The sequence below is a fragment of the Leishmania mexicana genome, chromosome 20 (genome assembly GCF_000234665.1).
Source record: "Leishmania mexicana MHOM/GT/2001/U1103 complete genome, chromosome 20".
NCBI classification, from domain to species: Eukaryota; Euglenozoa; class Kinetoplastea; order Trypanosomatida; family Trypanosomatidae; genus Leishmania; species Leishmania mexicana.
In genome coordinates this window covers 1,799,409-1,816,164 of record NC_018324.1, presented here as the reverse complement: position 1 = coordinate 1,816,164, position 16,756 = coordinate 1,799,409, and the positions used below count along the sequence as shown (strand labels likewise).

The window sequence follows — 16,756 nt, the reverse complement described above, 5'->3', positions numbered from 1 at the left end:
AACCAAGACGTCGACACGGATACAGGCGGTACCACGACGCCAAGGCAGTGCGGCGGCTGCAGAAACGGCCTTCGCTCGGTGCAATCAAGAATGGAATGGAGAATCGAAGAGAAACCGGGAAGCAGTGGTGCCGCAGCTGATGTGACACGAGCGACGCCTACGGAATGGCTGACATCTAAAGAGGAGCGAGAGGAAGCTGTACAGCGCGAGATCAGCAAGGGTGCTGGCAAGAGAAATGCATCCGGTACGGTGGCTGGCAAACAACACAAAAACGAGTTTGGCACTTTCGGCGAGTGTGCCGTGAAGAGCAGCGGAGGGAAGACGTCCGTGGCAGATGGGCAAAGCTCTGAGATGATGACTTATTTGAGTACGCCTGCGCACATCGTTGCCACAGAAAAAAAAACACTCTCTGACGTGCGATGCAATGGCGGCGAAGCGTGGGGCGCTTCACCGTCGTTTTCGCTAGTGCACACTCGCGGGTGAAGAGGCGGAACGAGGTAGACACCGTTCCACACTGTTCATCTGACGTGCGCGGATGGAAGCAGCCGGAACTTGAAGAGATGGTGGAGAAGGAACAACAAAAAAAAACAAAAGCCGAGGCAAAGAGAGCACAAGGGAGATAGAGAGGTCGACGTAGATGGGTAAAGGCGTGGGAAACACTCAAGAGTCGCGGTGAGGAAGAGCACAACACCGTCGTTCACATGTCTGCGTGCTTGGGAGAGCAGGTGCACCGGTTGAAAAAAAGAAAACAAAGCACGCGCCGTTGTGAAGCAGTCGCGCACAGCACCAGTGGGAGACGTTATTTCTTCGTGGTTATGCAGATTGTAAAGCGGTGCGGTAATTGTCGACATCTCAGGAGCGGACCGCAGAGGCAAGAATGGATACCGCTGCGAGCAGCGGTGGTGTCTAACTGAGTAAAGTCACGGATACGATGGGACCCCCGAAGCACCCGACAAGGCCGCCGTTGTAACCAGCAGTCTCCGTACAGCAACCATGAAGCGATCGAACGTAACAAAGCTCTAGAAAACAAAAACAAGAATATATAGAGAAACCCCAAAACAGCATGAGCACGAGGGGTTGTCTCTTTGTTTCTTCTTCGTGCATGCCCCTACTGCGGTCGCACATCAGCGATGGGAGGCGCAGAGGTGCTTACGCCCGTCATCGTGCGCGAGCGGGTCGCTGCGAGGCCTTGTAGCCTGAGCGAGTGAAGAGCCGCAGGCGGTGGAGCCGGCCGACGTTGTCTCACCAGTGCGCCACATTGTCGAGCAGGTTGCAGAATAGTTGTAGTCGTAAGAGGTATAGGTGGACGGCGACTGGTAGCTGCTCGTTGTCGACGTGCTGTCGCTCATGCTCTGCCCTGTTGAAGAGGTCACGCTTGTCCTCGTCACGGTCGCCATGTAGGCATCCACATGTGGCTGCAGCTGCCTCCGTTGTTGCGGATCGTAGGGGCACTTGCCGCCGCCGAAGCGACGTTGATTGGGTTCGTAGTTGTCAAAAAGGGGAAGTCTACTGGAGGGCGCCGTGTAGGAGGAAGGGCACGAGGACGTCGCCGTGATGGTGGGCGTGTAGCTGGTCGCCATGGCTGTGCTCCCGTCGCCGCGGTACGGAGGTCGGTATCGTCGAAGAGGATCCTCAACTCCGCCAGGTTGGGTGTAGGCTTCTGCCCTGCTCAAGACGCGATCGCGTAGCTCCAGAAACCGCTGCTGATTCAACGCAGTCTCGCCATGTTCGGCAGCTGCATCGAAATAAGCGTGCCTCGGCGGTGGCACCAAGCGCGGCCTCCTGCTAGTCGGACTCACTCCTCCGCTTGAGTTTGCCTTTTCCAAGACCCTAGCATGCAGTTCCCTTTTGTCCGGTTGGCCACCAGAGCAGTCTACAGGCACTGGCGCTTGCGACAGCGTAACACGTGAAGGAGAAGTGGCTTGGGCTCTATGATGCAGCGACCCACTAGCGCCACCGCCGGTTTCGTCCGTCGCAGCGAGAGAGACTGAGGTAGAATCGTTGCTGCTAGAAGCAGAGGGGGACGATGAGTAGCAGCAGAGCCGTCGCTCATGCAACACAATGCGAGCGCCAGAAGGCTGACACGACGAACTAACGCCCCCTGCGGGTGCTTGCCCTTCCGCCGCCGCCTCACACTCCTGCCCTTTCGCGCTTACACCTCGGCCGCTTGTGGGTGATTGCCGTTTTGCCTTATCGCACCTCTCCTTCGTCATGATCGCTGTGGAAGAGGGCTGCGTCGACGGGTGCGATTCCTCCACCCCACGTGTCGGCGACGCGGTGTTCTCCGCTTCTGCCCTGTCTTCTTCGCCTGGAGGTACTTCGATTGAAAGAGGCGACGCGGTCTCGTAATGCAGCGCGTCCTCCGCGTGTCGTTGCTCATCCTCCTCGATACGCTGCACCGCGCGCTCCACCTGTGTATCGGCGTCCTTCTGCAGTCGCACCAGCTCCTCGTCCGTCAGGTGGGCCGCTAACCGCCACTTGAGCTGCTCCATGTGACGATCCACCATGTCGTGTCGGAGCTGACACTCCACCATGTTCATCTCAGCGCGCAGAGCCTCCAATTCTTCAGCGTTGCGTGTCCGCTTTTGCAGCATCTCCCACTTCAGCTGCCGCTCCTCCGCTTCCCTCTCTTGCCGCGACCGCTCCACCGCCACGTACACCTGCCACGCAGCGGCAGACGTGTCGTACTTTGCCGCCACGCGAGCTCGCTGCTGCAGCACGAATGCCGCTTCCTCGGCAGACGCCGCCGCAGAGGCCTTGCGCAGCGCCTCCAAGTGGGCCGCAGCTCTCTTTTCCTCATCACGACTCCGCTGCAGAAGCGAGAGTTCGCGCAGCCTCTCAGCGAGGACTACAGAATCGTGCACAAAGTTGACAGGGTACTCGAACTGAGGCGTGAGTGTCTGGAACACCTTAAATGAGGAGAGGCCCGTTGCGGAGTCACCGGATTCGCATGACCAGCTCTGGTAAAGTCGGTAGCCCTCTTCGATCAACCCTTGCAGTGACTTTGGCGGCGACAGGGCTTGAGAGGCTGCAGCGGCCGTCGGAGAGCGGCGAAGTACGCCACGCACCTCGTCCACACTCAGCGCCGACGTCAGCTCCGGCCGAAGGCGGGCATGAACGAATGCCACGTGAAAGGCGAAGAGAAAAAGCGGCGGCGCGGTGAAGATGTGGTCCATGACCTGTACCCATTCGGCCCCAGTGAAGGAGTCTGTGAAAAAGCTAGTGAGCAGTTCCCATCCCCACACCGCAACACCGGCACCCATGGCGTCGAGATGCTGGCACAGTGACTCGTCGAGTCGCCGCAGCTGGCGCTCCATGGCCATGAGCAGCGTCGCCGGGCCGTGAGGGTGGCACACAAAGAAGTCCCGTCCCCAGTTGAGGAAAAACATCAACACTAACTCCACGACGCTCTGAACATCATCGTGGAAGACCAGGCTAAGCGGGTACACGAGCACTGGCAGGTAGGAGGCGAGAGTGAAGACGGGAGAGGCCCAGCAGAGACAGGAGAGGGCGCTCTCCACGGCGTCACGAGTACTGGACGGAGGGAGCGGGAAGGGGTTCATCAGCTGCGATACGGCGAGGTGGGGCGGTCTTCGCGCGAGGGCGGCAAACTGCGACGCCGTCCTTGATTTGCTCGGCAGTCCAGCAAGAAAACGCCAAATCGCCGGCCGGTACTGGTGCGGAAAGACGCCGTGCTTGAGAAGGTGCGCTTGCAGCTGATTCACATTGTACTGGCAAGAGGAGGGAGAGAGGGTGTCGCAGAACGCCGCTGTCGACGACCAGGCCGACGGCCCATTCGCGGGCGTATCCTTGTCGGCCTCTTTCGCGTCACTGATCCTGCGCGCAGTCAGCTCCTGTTTCGCGGCCCTCACATCCACCTCGTTCACGTCTGGCCAAACCTCAGAGAAGCCCTTCTTCGGAACGACAATGGGTGGCCGGCACCGTGACAGCACGGCGAGGGCGGCATCGACACCACTGTGCAGAGAATCAGCCCCCACCCCTCGCCGTGACGGTGTCGACCGTGACGCTTGACAGGAACGCAGAAATGATTGCGCCACCACCGCAACACCGTGTGCCGCCGCAGCTGCGTCGCCGGGACAGCCGCCCAGTCGCGGCGTCGCTTTGGGCTTGACAGGGGTTCGCTTCTTGCCGGCAACAGCTCCAGCTGATGGGGCACTTCTCGAACCAACTCGCAGCGTTGACATTTCGATAGCATGCCCAGCACCCGCATCGCAGCGCCGTGCGGTTGGCAGATGCAGGAGGAGGAGGACATGCTCGCACCACATGGCGCCAAAGGTAGGTCCGGAAGGTGTGAAGCTCCAGTGCGACCGTGGGCCGAGGCGATGGCCAAGCCTGTCTACGGACGGCGGGGGGATAGAGAAGACAAGGTGAAACGTGCTGGGCAGCACTACATGCACGATACCGGTGCTCAAGAGGCACGCCACACAGTCCGACTGCACTGCGCTCACCTGGGTAACAGCCGCAGCGCGATCCTTCGCCGGAGCCCCCGTGCCGCCACTAGGCAGCCGTACAATGCCCGCACCCTCCAGCGTCTGCCCCACGACAAAGGCCACTACCGGCTCCACGTGGTCGCCGAGCTCGTCCACTGTCGCGGCATCCGCTCCAAGAACGACGAGTGCCCCGCATTGTGCGGAGCAGCGCACTCGCAGCACCGACGGTGTTGTAGCGCTCCGCTGCAGGCGAAGCGGCGCCCGGTGCGCTACGGGTTCGTTATCTCCAGGTGCTGCAGCTCGCGACCACAGAGATAGTACACCGTCCGCTTCGACGGAGACTAATAGGGCTGGGTGAAGAATGTGCACGCCGAGGAAGCGGTGGGTAACCCTGTCAGCGAGCTTCGGCACGATGTCGCAGTTCCGCTGGAGCTCCAGAGTGCATTCGGTCGGCAACGCACTGCCAGAGCACCCGTAGCGCGGCATCGAGAACCCCGAAGTGCTGCGGTCTTTCAGGGAAGGACCAGTCGTGCCCGGTGTGCTGGTGGACCCCTGGTGCCGGGTCACTGGAACGGCGGAGCTCGACGGGTCAATGGCGTCTGCGCTTTCCCTACTTGCAAGTGGTTCCCAGCAAGATAAGGCGTCCGCACTCACTGTGCAGAAGAGAGACTCTGTCGACGCGCCTGTAACAATGTGCAGGATCGGCCGTTGGTGCGCCGTCGCCAGCACATCCTGCAGAACAGTGCCGTGTTGCCAGTCTAGGAAAAGAAGTCGATTGTCATTGCCGACGAACACAACGATGGGCCCTGTCAGGTAACCAGGGCAAAAGGTGGCGCATCGTAAGGCGCAGCGTTCGCCAACGTCAGCAAGGAGGAACAGTTTATTCTCCTGCAGGGAAACGCCATACGCCTTACCAGCCCCCGTCCCTAGCACGAAGCAGGTCTCATCGACGGGGTGAAAGGCGACAGACGTGACGGTATTATCGGTGGTAGCGGCTGTTAGGGATAAGCGAAACGACAGGAACTGTCCACTTGGCTGCAGTGGGATGACAGTCACGTCTTCCGAGCCCCACAATGCGGTTACGACCGTGTTGCTGCCGATGTGAACGGTCATGTCGAGCAGACAGTAGCGATATTCCAGCTAAGTGAACTCACGCAAAGGAGAACAGAAAAATCTTTGCGTTGGCAGGACCTCGACAGCGCGCACGGCGAGCGCTCCGCTACGGAGGAGGTCGTTTTTCTTTTTGTTGATAAGAAGGAAAGGGGGGCGGGGATTGTGTTTTCAGTAACTATGTGCTGTCGTCAGAGAGACGCCTGCGCCCGCTTTGCATGTGTGACGCCGCACCGCACCTCTGTAGAGAATGGGAGAGAGAGACGGAGAAGGAGGAGGAGGGGGCAAAGGGGGCACATACCGTCAAGTAAAACTGAAAGCCGTCTCTCTCTCTCTGTGTGTGTGAGGGTGTGGTGCCGAGTCGTTGCCCTGCTTCCAAAGTCAGCTTTGCTTCAGATGCGGCGATGCGCCTCACAAGCAAACAACAATACTAATGCGTGCGTCGTAACCCTGAGAGCGAGATCGGTGCATGAGCGACGTCGGCGCGACAGCATAGATTCAGGGGGAGGGGCGGAAGACAAACAGAGAAATGGCAGAGGAAGTGAGACCTAGAACCTGCAACCGTGACGACACCAAACTTGAAAGAAAGCGGCGACAGCGAACACCGTGGGAGAAACGTCGGCAGCCTGTCTGCCTTCGTTGCTAATGGAGTGAATCACGGGGCGTGGTGCAAGAAAACGTTGTCCTGCGCACTGGGGTATGAAAAGGCGGTGTACAAGACCGGTGCGCTGGACAAGCACCTCTCGAGAAGCAGAACCACATGGCACCACCGGGGGTGTGCGCAAGTGGCGAAATGTGAGCCATGCACGAGTACCGACGAGCTGTGCTTCATTTTTGTTACCATTTTGTTTTTCGGTGGGGAAGGAGGGGGGAGAGAGTCACCTGTGCTCCGCATGAGTCGACTGTCTTGCACGCGTCACCACGGAAACGCGCACAGAGGGCCGTCAACACGCAGAGGTGAGGACTCGGACAAACCGAAGTGCTCTCAAAAGACGTTTAGCGCACCGGTCGGCTACCACATCTCGAAAGACCAATGAACAGAAAAGTGGAAGCAGAGGAGACACGACGCGGCGCACCGCAACCCACGTTCACGTTACCGTCATGTGCAGGGGAGGGGGAAGGATGAAGAGGCGGAAAAAAGTGCGCAATGAAAAAAGAGAGGAGAGCGACTTCCTGTTTCGACGCCGTTTCGTATGATGAACTGTCCGCAGCGTGCATGAGCTCGCTCTCAGACACCCGTCGACCAGACGTCACGGAGGTACCTCCCATCTTTGCTCATGCGCTCAAGATACGTGGCAGCCGCGGCGTCGGAGAGCGAGAGGTGTTCCTGGATGAGCTCGCGGAGCTTTCTGTGCACCTCCTTCGCCATGCCATCGGCGTCGCCACAGACAAAAACGCATGCGTTCCGCTGCAGGATCAGGTTCATGAGGGTCACACCACACTCCTGAATCTTGTCCTGCACGTAGCAGCCGCCGTCACAGAGCCTGCCGTCGTTCGTGTCACGGGAAAAGGCGACGGTCAGCGAATGAACCACGCCGCTGTCCTCCCAGTGCAACAACTCGTCGCGGAAGAGGTAATCCTCGCCACGGCGCCGACAACCAAAGAAGACGTCGATCGTGCCGCACAGGGCCTCGCCGTGTTGCGTCGCCTCCTCGCAAGGGCATCCGCAGAGCTTCCCTTTTGGACAAGTGCAGCCAGACCGCAACTGGTGCTCCGTTAGCCAGGCCTGGCGCTCTTGCAGGAACGCGCGGAACGGGGCGATGCCGGTGCCGGACGCGATGAGGATCATTGGAACGAGCGCGTCGCGCGGCATGCAAAACACCGAGGCGCCGCGGATGACAAAAGGGATCACGATACGTGCCTTGGCAGCGATTACTGTGTTCGGAAGGACCGGCTGCCGGACAGCCGAGGGCGCTGTTTTCCCTTCCGCGTGCGTGGTAGCCGCGCTGGCGGCGGACACCAGCGGCAAACCCGCGGCAGAGAGGCATTGCTCGTACATCCATCCCGTGCACAGCCCCTTCTCCGCCACCTTGAAGCAGATGGACAGTGTCGTGGCGTCGGCGCGGTGTGAGCTGCAGATAGAATACTGGCGTGGCTGCAGCAAGGAAAGGTTTTCCACAATGTGGCGAAACGGCGGCAGAGAGTCGGCAGCGGTGCCGACGGCCTCAAGCACCTCGCGCAGGTCTCGCGGGGTGCGGTGGACAAGGAGCTTCGCATACATCGTTTGTACCACCGCCTTCGCTTCCTCAGAGGTGCAGTGATGCGCCAGCAACTGGAAAAGCGGCTTGTGAATGCCAGTGACGCGCAGCTCCACGTACCGCAAGAGCACGGTCCCGCAACTGACCGGAAAATCCGCGACCTCGTAGAGTGGGGAGGTTGGGAACACGGAGGCTCCGGGGCCAGCGCTTGCAGGTGGCAGAAACGGCTCATCACGCGCCAGGCGGAAGAGGCGCAGCAGCGCTTCCACCTCCGCTGTGCTGTTGGATGGAACGACGGCGATCGTCTGCCCTGGTACCCACTGCGTTCCCGCGGTCACTGAAAAATCCAGCTGGACGACAGGATGCCGAGCCGTGGGGCACGTCAGCAGCTTCCACGACTGAACGACACCGTCAATGCGGTAGGCAATCCTGTTCTCCATCGACGACTCGGTGCACGAGTCCTGCTCTGTCGAGACATCGGCGCTGCAGTTGCCCACCTCGGCCAACACGGAGTGCTCCGCGTCCTCACTGGCATTCTCAGCCTCTTCCACGGCGTCGTTATCGGGGCCGTCATCGCGCGTCCTCGGCGCACCAGCGGGGCCCACACGGGCCGGTCCAATGGTCAGCACACCAGCACCCGGCGCATCGGAGCCTCTGGGAGGTGCAGGTACCACCACAGAAGACGGGAGCAGTGCCAGGGATGACAGCACACAGTCAACCCACGGCATTGCAAGCGAGTGCAGCTGCGACATGGACGGCACAATTAGGACTGGAAAGATGCGATTCGCCTGCAGTCGTAGCAGCAAACTTGCCCAACGAAAGGCAGGATGAACCACGCTCGCCAGTGTGGCGCAGATGCCGAGCACCGCAAATCGCACAGACGATAGCGTGTCCGGACGGTGCGAGGGATTCGTCAGGAACCTCCTGAAACGGCGCCCGCCGTTCGACTGCCCCTCCGCGCCAGCTTCACAGAACAGGATCACGTTCGGGTGGGCGTGGTAGTCGACAAGCTGAAAGCTCGCAAAAGGGTGCACGGCAGTCGGAAAGCCCTTCTCCTCCGCACTCCGCATCGCGTGCATCGCGATCGCCTTCGACATGCCAGCCGACGCGTACAGAAAGACGACTGGGGTGTGGCGCGCCTTCTCCCTGTTCAGCGGCGTCGGGTCCCACGGCAAGATGGCGTCGGCCAAGCCACCGCCAGCGGCCGGGGTGTCCGTCTTTTCAGAGCTCGGCGTATCGCCGGCCGCAACAGTTGTGGGAGTGCTGCAGTTGCCTGCCAGCGATGACCCCGATACCGCAACCAGCGACGATGCCGCCAGGCCAGCACCCCTGCTCGGATCGACGCCGCCAGGCAGAGGAAGCAGAGACGGGGTGGCGCTGGCGCCAACAAAGTCCTCAAATACGCTGCGTTCGATGTGGCTGTTACCGCCACCATCGCCACCACTGCCCCCATCGCGATGCACAGACTCGCCCACCAACGCGCCGGAAATGGAGAGAGCTGCGCCAACTGAACTACCGCTGGTGGCCAACGGCACCACAGTACGCTGCACCCGGAGGCTGGGAGATGCCATGTCAAGGTAGGCGGCACTCTTCATGGTGTGCACGATGGCACCCCAGAGGTTCGACTCCCACGACTGAATGATGGGCACGAGGCTGCTGCTGTCCAAGTCTGCCAAACCTGTGCAATGAATCTTGCTCGCCTTTACCTTCAGCAGGAGCGTCTCCAGCTCCAGCGCACAGACGTTAAACCGGCCACTCTCGGAGGTCTGGTCAATGCCGAGAATGGCAAAGCTCACACCTTCGATATTCTTCTTCTGACCCTGCAGCGTGCGTAGCACCTTCAGCACGCGCGCCATTGGTTCTGTCACCACACCAGAGACAAAGAACACAAACGTGGCACGCCGTGGGAAGCCCATCCGTTGAAAGTTGCTGAGTTCGCTGATCGAACAGTGCAGGTGATGCTGACTGGCACCGCTGAAGATGTCCATGGCGCACTGCTTCACAACAGAGGAGTGGCCCGAGTAGAGAAAGACGATGGGGGTGAGCAGGTCCTCTACTACCTCGTGCGTCTTGCTCGACGCGCCCGCGTCGTGAGAGGCACCGTTTTTGGAGGACGCATGCCCCGCGTCGCTGCTCCTGGCAACACCATCATTTTCTGTGGCGCGTCCATTGCGTAACTCTGGCGCCTGCGCAGCACGGAAGGCCACGCCGACGCGATTGTCGAAAGAGCCGTCCATAGTCCGACGAATGTACTCCGCATCGGCTGTCACCCCTGGAAGGTTATGCAACACCTTCTCCATCCACAGGAACACGTCATCTGCGCTAACCGCGACCGACGGCACCTCACCGGAAAACTGGCAACGGCAAAGAAACTCGAGTTTACAGTTAATGGCTATGGCTTTCAGATCGGCGTCGAGCGCGGCAGCTCTACTTGCACCGTCAGGCTTCCGGGAGACGAACAAAGAGTTGAAGAAGCGGATTGAAGGGTCGGCCATCCACCGCTGCAGTTCCGCCGCCTCTGCGGGCGGTGGGGCACAGGGGCCACTGCTCCCTATCCAACCGGTGAAAGGCCCAAGAGGTGGTAGTTGCTCAGCAGAGCGCCTGCGCTGCTCGCACAGCGTGTCCGCATCGTCTTCTGTGCCGAGGACAAAGAGGAGCACCTTTGGGGGTCGTCTGAGGCTGGTGCTGGGGTTGAAGTATTGAATCGGGTACAAATCCGCCTCGCCGCCGAGCTCGGTGATCCGCTCGTGCAGGAAGAGTGCGATGGCAACACACAGCTGAGAAGCGTTAGAGTAGAGGACGGCTGCCTCCTGCGCGACAGACATGTCAATGCAGGTCTCTCCCGTACTGTGCGTTTCCTGACCCGAAGCTGCAGTCCTCTCCGTGCCGCTCTGCTTCAGCGCCGCCCAGAGACCCTCTAGCCACGGGTTCACGACTAGATGCAAGCCAACGCTGTCATCAGCCTCACCGCGCGGGTAGCAGCAGACGGCGCCCATGTCTCTAAGTTTGTTGTCCATAAAGATGCCAGGGGCGCAGAAGTTGTTGTAGTTTGTGTCGCCAAGGGCCAGAAGGCAGTAGCGAACGTTGTGAAGAGTCCCGGTGGTGTTGCGCAGCCATCGGCGAAAGCGGGCAGCGTTTTGAGGTGGCTCGCCATCACCCGTGGTGCTACACACGATAACGACGCATAGCGACGTGGACGCGTCTTTGGCGAGCTGCGCGTCGAAGAGTTTCATCGCTACCGCCTGGTTCAGTGTCATGCACTCGGCATCGCGTAAGCCGTGGGTGGTTGTCGCATCGTGGTGGAGACGCTTCGCGATGCTCTCTGCGTTGCCCGCCTCGGAACCATACAGGACGTAGAGCCGCTCCCCCGTATCCATGAACACCGCCTCGTCACTCATATTTTTTTTCGAGAAAAATAGGTGTGCTGAGGAGTTGCTGCTTTGGAGACAAAAAGAAGATACTCAGCCCATGTGACCCTGCTCTCATCCACAGCCGTGCCCGCTCGGTGGTTACGGCGCTCCGGTGTGTGTGTGTGTGTGTGTGTGTGTGTGTGCTGCAGTGTGCAATGTTACAGATTTCTGCATCTTTGCGCCAAGAATACTTGGAGGTGGGGGTGATTTACATTTTTGGGAGTGCAGCGCGAATGCAGTCACGTACGTGCGTACGTAAATGTGTGTGTGTGTGTTTGGGGGGGGGGGGCATCCGCGCACATGCGAAAAGAAGAGACCCCGATAAGGCAAAGGAAAAGGATAAGTCCGGCTCCCAGACGAGGAGCCGAGAACGACCGGGGGTGCAGCACATTCGTCAAGCTGGCAGAAAACGTCGCCAAGGAGGGCGCCGCTGCAGACGCGCAGACCCACTCCAACCCCACACGCACCCCCCACTGAGGGTGGGTGTCGTTGCATCGTTGGCAAAAAAAAGGGGGGCATCACCTCTGGTGGAACTGATGGCGACCTCGGTGCACGCGACCATCATCACCAACGGAAATAGAGAAAGAGAGAGCATCGTTTCAAGACATGGCGAAGTGTGCCAACGCGCGCACCACACTAGACAGAAAACGCCCGAGGACGTGAATGGAAGCTGTGGTGATTTCGACAAGAACGTCGAGGTAATCGGACGAACAAGTTCTACAGCCAACTGTGCAAAACCAGCGAGGTGTCAGTACAACCGTGTTCTCGTGTGCACAACACGAACACGCATACGCGGTAGACGGCGAGAACAATCAGTGGGCATGCCCCCTCCCATCACGGCACGCCAGCGTCGACAGCACACAGCACCCCAAGCATCTGAAACACTAATGTACATAAAGTCTTCCCCTTCTCACTCGCCATCTGGGGGTCGCTGGGAGACGCGTTCTAGCCTCCCCCCACAAACACACAAAACGCGACTCAATGGATGTGTTCACAGCTATTTCGAGGTTCAGCTCGCCGCAACGTTTGTGCCTCGTCGTTGCACAGAGCCGTTGCGTTGCATACTGGGTGCCTTGCGCTTCCCGTCCACCAAGCGCACCGTAGTTCGGCGTCGCGAGGTGCCACGGCGGGCTAAGGAGAATGCCAGCTCACCTTTTCCAGGTCCCACATCAGCGCCAGTCATCGGTTCGACGCCAATGACAACACGCTTGTAACGGAACGTGCACTGCTTCTCGTAGCAGTGGGGGCACCAGCGGTTCTTGCCGAGGCAAAACTTGCACGGCTCCTGACACGTCGTGCACCGCGGGAGATGGGGATAGGCGTCGCACGTGGTGCGCTGGTACACACAGGCGGGGTGGTGCACGATAACAGCGGGCGTTTTCTTGCCTTTAGGGGGTGCACGATAGGTGTCAACACCGCAACCGCAGGGCTCCGGCGGGTGCACCTTTTTTTTAGGCGCCGTAGCGGCGTCCTTTCCTTTGGAGGCGGGGAGAAGAGGCATGGTAAAACGACAGTAGAGCTTCCGCGAAAAAAACTTTACATGGGAAAGAGTGTCGAAGTGAGTGACACCACAGGGACCGCTGCTTCGCACTTGACTTCGTAGAGGATAGCCATAAAGAATCGTGCAAGTGGGAGGTACCGAGATAGGTGGTTGATGGATACGATTTTTGCTACAATGCGAGGAGCACCCCGCGCGACCAGCTTGCAGAGAACCTTAGCAGAGATCGCTTAGGTCATCCAAGCACAGGAAGCGGTGTGTGGCAGTGCATATGGCCAAAGCAGACACGGCACATACACGAGAGCAGAATGTATGCAAGCCAGCTTCCTCTGGCGAAACGAGAGGCACTACAGCACTAGAGGCAAGCGAGTAAAGCCCTTTTCGGTGCTGATGCTGGTGTTTGGCGAATATGGGAACAGCACAGACACGGACTGCAGTGAGACGGCGCAGCTACGCATGGCCACTCAGTGAACTTACAGTGGTGTCTTGCTCCTTCGTTGTGCGCTGGTAGGATGTCATGTTCCGACACTTGACACCCATAACGTTTTAGGTTTCATGACGGTGCCGCGTACTGTTTTTCGTCCTTGAACGCCAGGATGCAGTTGCCGTCGAAATACGAGTACAAGCGCACCAGGTGTGTCATTCGCGTGCTCCCCTGTCTAGCACCTTTTTGTGGTGCTACGGCATATGGCACAAGCTCAAGAGGGAAAAAAAACGCATTTTTTTTCTGGGGTGCAGCCCACCTGGGCCACGACTTAACCGCTTATCAGGTTAGTACCAAAAGATACCGACTGCCACCAGCTCAGACAGACGTGCGTACACAACGAAAAAAGAAAAAGAGGAGCGGAGCCACCTCCCACTCACCCGCCCACCCTGTCTCCTCTCTCTTCGTCCGTCTGTGACGTTTCTTTAATCGCTGTCGTCGTCTCTGCTCGCCATGTCGCCGAAAAAGCCACCCACGCGTCTGCGGCGCTTCTCATATGTAAAGTTGATCTTCTTCCGGCGCTCCTCCTTCAGCCAGCGGGCCGCCGCGGCGCGTTCGCGCTTCTTTTGCCGCTCCGTCCGGTACACCTCCATCGAGTCCATCGACGCCACCGCTTCAACAGAAGACGCCGCCACGGAGGTAGGGTTCACGTTGGCGGTGTCAGGGGCTTCCATAGTTGCCGACGACGCGGAAGTCTCGACGAGGGCCTGCCTCTTCTTTTTGAGCGCCTTCTGAGTGCATGCCGTGCCGGTGCCTGCCATACCACTGTCCACGTGTCTGGAGACCTTTTTTGGCAGAGGTGCAGCGGTGTCTGAAGAGGGCGACCGTACGGATGCGACGACACGATCCCTGGACTTCGCTGTTTTCGGCCCTCTAACGTCAGACCTCTGCAGCGCTTTCTCTGAGGTCTTCTTATTCGCTGCTGGAGCGCCATCGTCGTCATCATCGTCGCTGCTGCTGTCGGAATGGGTGCGCTTCTTTTGCGCAATGCCGATCTTTGCAAACTTCTGTTGCAGAGCCTCGCGCCAAGCCAGCTTCGCCTGCACGTCGACCTCCGTCTCGACATCGGTGTCGCTATCCTCGATTGACTGAGATGAAGCGCCGCTGCTGGACGAGTCGCTGCTCGCTTCGTCAAAGTCGTTTTTCTCGTTCTCACTGTCGGCTCCAGAGCCTTCCACGAGACGGCGTTCGCGCTTCTCTTCTTCTTCCAACTCGCGGTCGAGATCGCGCAGGGTGCGCAGATGGCGCTGCTCTGCGCGACCGCGGAGTTGATCGAGTTCTGCCTCGTCGTTCATGAAAGCGATATCGACAAAGTCAATAATGTTGTCCGAGCCGCTGACGGCGAGCAGGTTCGCGTCGTGTGACACGCGCATTCGGCTGATCGCCTCCTGCCCACGCGCGCGACGCACCACGTAGTTGCCTTGTTGCTGGTGCCCACCGCTACTGCTCTGGATCCCGAGAACGCTCGCGTGAGAGTAGGTGTAGTCGCGTGCGCTCAGCTGGCAGAGATTGCGCCGCACCGGGTACATCTGCAGCACCCGCACCAGTCCATCACACGCGCCGGTCAGGATGAGGTTGTGGTTGAAGGAGGTGTTCTCACCGTGAAAAGATATGATGGCCTCGCACTCTGCAGGGTGGCGGTCCATCACGTCGTACGGACGAGCCCACGAGCCATACTTCCATAGCGGCAGCCCGCCATGAGGTGTACCGCACACAATACTTGGGATGAAAGTCGCGTTGCTGACGCCACTGCTGTTGATGAAGGCAAAGCAGTTTAGCTCGTCTTTTCGGCGCACACTAAAGTCACGAACTTTCCCGGCGCGCATGTCGTAGGCACCGAGACAGGTGTCGCCGCTGCTGGAAACGAGTTCTTGGGCGTCTGTGAAGTAGCACAGCTGCGACACGTAGTCGCCGTGCTCGTGGTACACATGGACAGGCCTTCGCTCGCGCATGTCCCACACCGCAATAAGCCCGTCGTCGTCTCCTGTTGCTATCAGATTTTCGTCGCAGACGTTGAGAGAGGAGATGCCGTATTTGTGCGGATTCACCGGCACCATTGAGCCAATACTGCTACTGCGCCCCGTGGCCGCTGCTTTCTTCCCTGTCGCCTTTCCGCTCTTCGCACTCGGATCGTTCTTTTTGCTCATGGAGTTCAGCTTCTTCTTGCCCGCCGTGCGGACCCGCACCTCCTCAGACGGAATGTGGATGACAAGGCGGAGTGAGACACAATCCATCACTGATATCGTGCGGTCACCACTGGCGCTAACGAGGTAGTTGCCATCGTCGGTGAACTCCATCGACGAGACGCTGCCGGAGGGGTGCATCAGCATATTTTGGTGGTGGTAGTTCATCACCACTTCGTCCTCGCGGTACTGCCCGGAGAAGATCCATGATGAGAAATCGTTTTGCAAGGGTATCTTCACCATTTCATCGACGCTTTTACGCTTGTAGATTTCCACCTCACCGGTGACGAGGCCAGTCGCCATGATTGGCAGCCTTGGATGGAAGCCAATATCGAGCACCGGGGCCGAGGCTACGATCGCTGCCGGTACCGTGACCTCGTTCGTGTCCCCCATGAGGACATCTTCCTTGAGATTGTCGAGTTCCATCGCCTGCTGGAGTTGCTAAGTCTAACAGAGTGTCGGAAGAAAAAAGGGAAGAACATGATGAGGTCAGTCTACCAGACCCTTCCATGAAGGCGGCACGTTAGCTGTCTGTCCGCACCGAAAACCTCCTCCAAACCCTCATAAGGACACCACCGTGCCAAGCAACGAATTACAGACACCAAAACAGTGAGACTGCATCGAGGGGGGGGGGGCGCTTGAGATCATGTCGGGAGGGGGGATGTAGAAACCCGCCCAGCCTGCTTACCCTAGATACCGCTCGAGAAGCTTGTGCCTTCGGCGGCTCGCGTCAACACACCACTCCAGTCCTTTTGTTATTCATCGACGTTTTCCACCATTCGAAGATCACCTCTCGTGGTATGAAGCATTGCTACCCTGCCATTCATGAAGGACAACACCGTTCTCTTCTATAATCTTTCCGCACCCTTGATAGATGTGCGTTAAAAGGCGAGCAGCCACAGAACCGTGGATGATAAGCAGACTCTCAACAAAAAAGTTAAAACGATTCGCTGCGCTACCCACCTGGAAACGTCCCCGCTGCAGGCAGCTCCCTCTCCCACCACCACCACATCTCAAACTTCCTCGATTCTCTTCAACGTGTCCGTATTCCACCACGAACACGAGAATCCATATACGCGTCTACGCAACCACAGCTGCTCCACCGCCGCTGCCGCACCACGGCGACATCCAGGTCGTCTGGGACGCGCCCACCCTGCCCTGCCATCGAATCGGGCCACGCGTCCAACCAGCTCTCTCTCTGGCCTCCCCCTCCCTCTCTCGTCCACCCGCCGGCGGCGCGCCTCCCCACAGCCCACCCGCCCGGGACGTCGGAGGTGCCGTACGCTTCGCAGGCATGCGCTGTGGAGCCGATCGGCGTGCCTCTTGTTCTCCAATACGTACCCAGTCCTCGACACGCTTCCTAGTGTGCTGGTACAAGCATACCATGATGGCAGCAAGTCGCCTCCGCGCAGAGCGGCTCTG

At 59.2% G+C, this 16,756-nt stretch overlaps 3 protein-coding genes across 3 annotated transcripts; all 3 read right to left on the bottom strand.

Annotated features, from left to right (window-relative positions):
- Window positions 1-1,124: 1,124 nt before the first annotated feature.
- Window positions 1,125-5,564, bottom strand: LMXM_36_4730 (conserved hypothetical protein; the record flags this gene model as incomplete). Its single annotated transcript, XM_003874782.1, has 1 exon — window positions 1,125-5,564. The coding sequence occupies one exon, from the start codon at window positions 5,562-5,564 to the stop codon at window positions 1,125-1,127; it is 4,440 nt and encodes a 1,479-aa protein (XP_003874831.1).
- Window positions 5,565-6,789: 1,225 nt separating this feature from the next.
- On the bottom strand, window positions 6,790-11,157 carry LMXM_36_4720 (methionine synthase reductase, mitochondrial precursor-like protein; the record flags this gene model as incomplete). Its single annotated transcript, XM_003874781.1, has 1 exon — window positions 6,790-11,157. One exon carries the CDS (start codon window positions 11,155-11,157, stop codon window positions 6,790-6,792), a length of 4,368 nt encoding a protein of 1,455 aa, XP_003874830.1.
- A 2,419-nt stretch (window positions 11,158-13,576) lies between these two features.
- Window positions 13,577-15,760, bottom strand: LMXM_36_4710 (conserved hypothetical protein; the record flags this gene model as incomplete). Its single annotated transcript, XM_003874780.1, has 1 exon — window positions 13,577-15,760. One exon carries the CDS (start codon window positions 15,758-15,760, stop codon window positions 13,577-13,579), a length of 2,184 nt encoding a protein of 727 aa, XP_003874829.1.
- Between the last annotated feature and the right edge of the window lie 996 nt (window positions 15,761-16,756).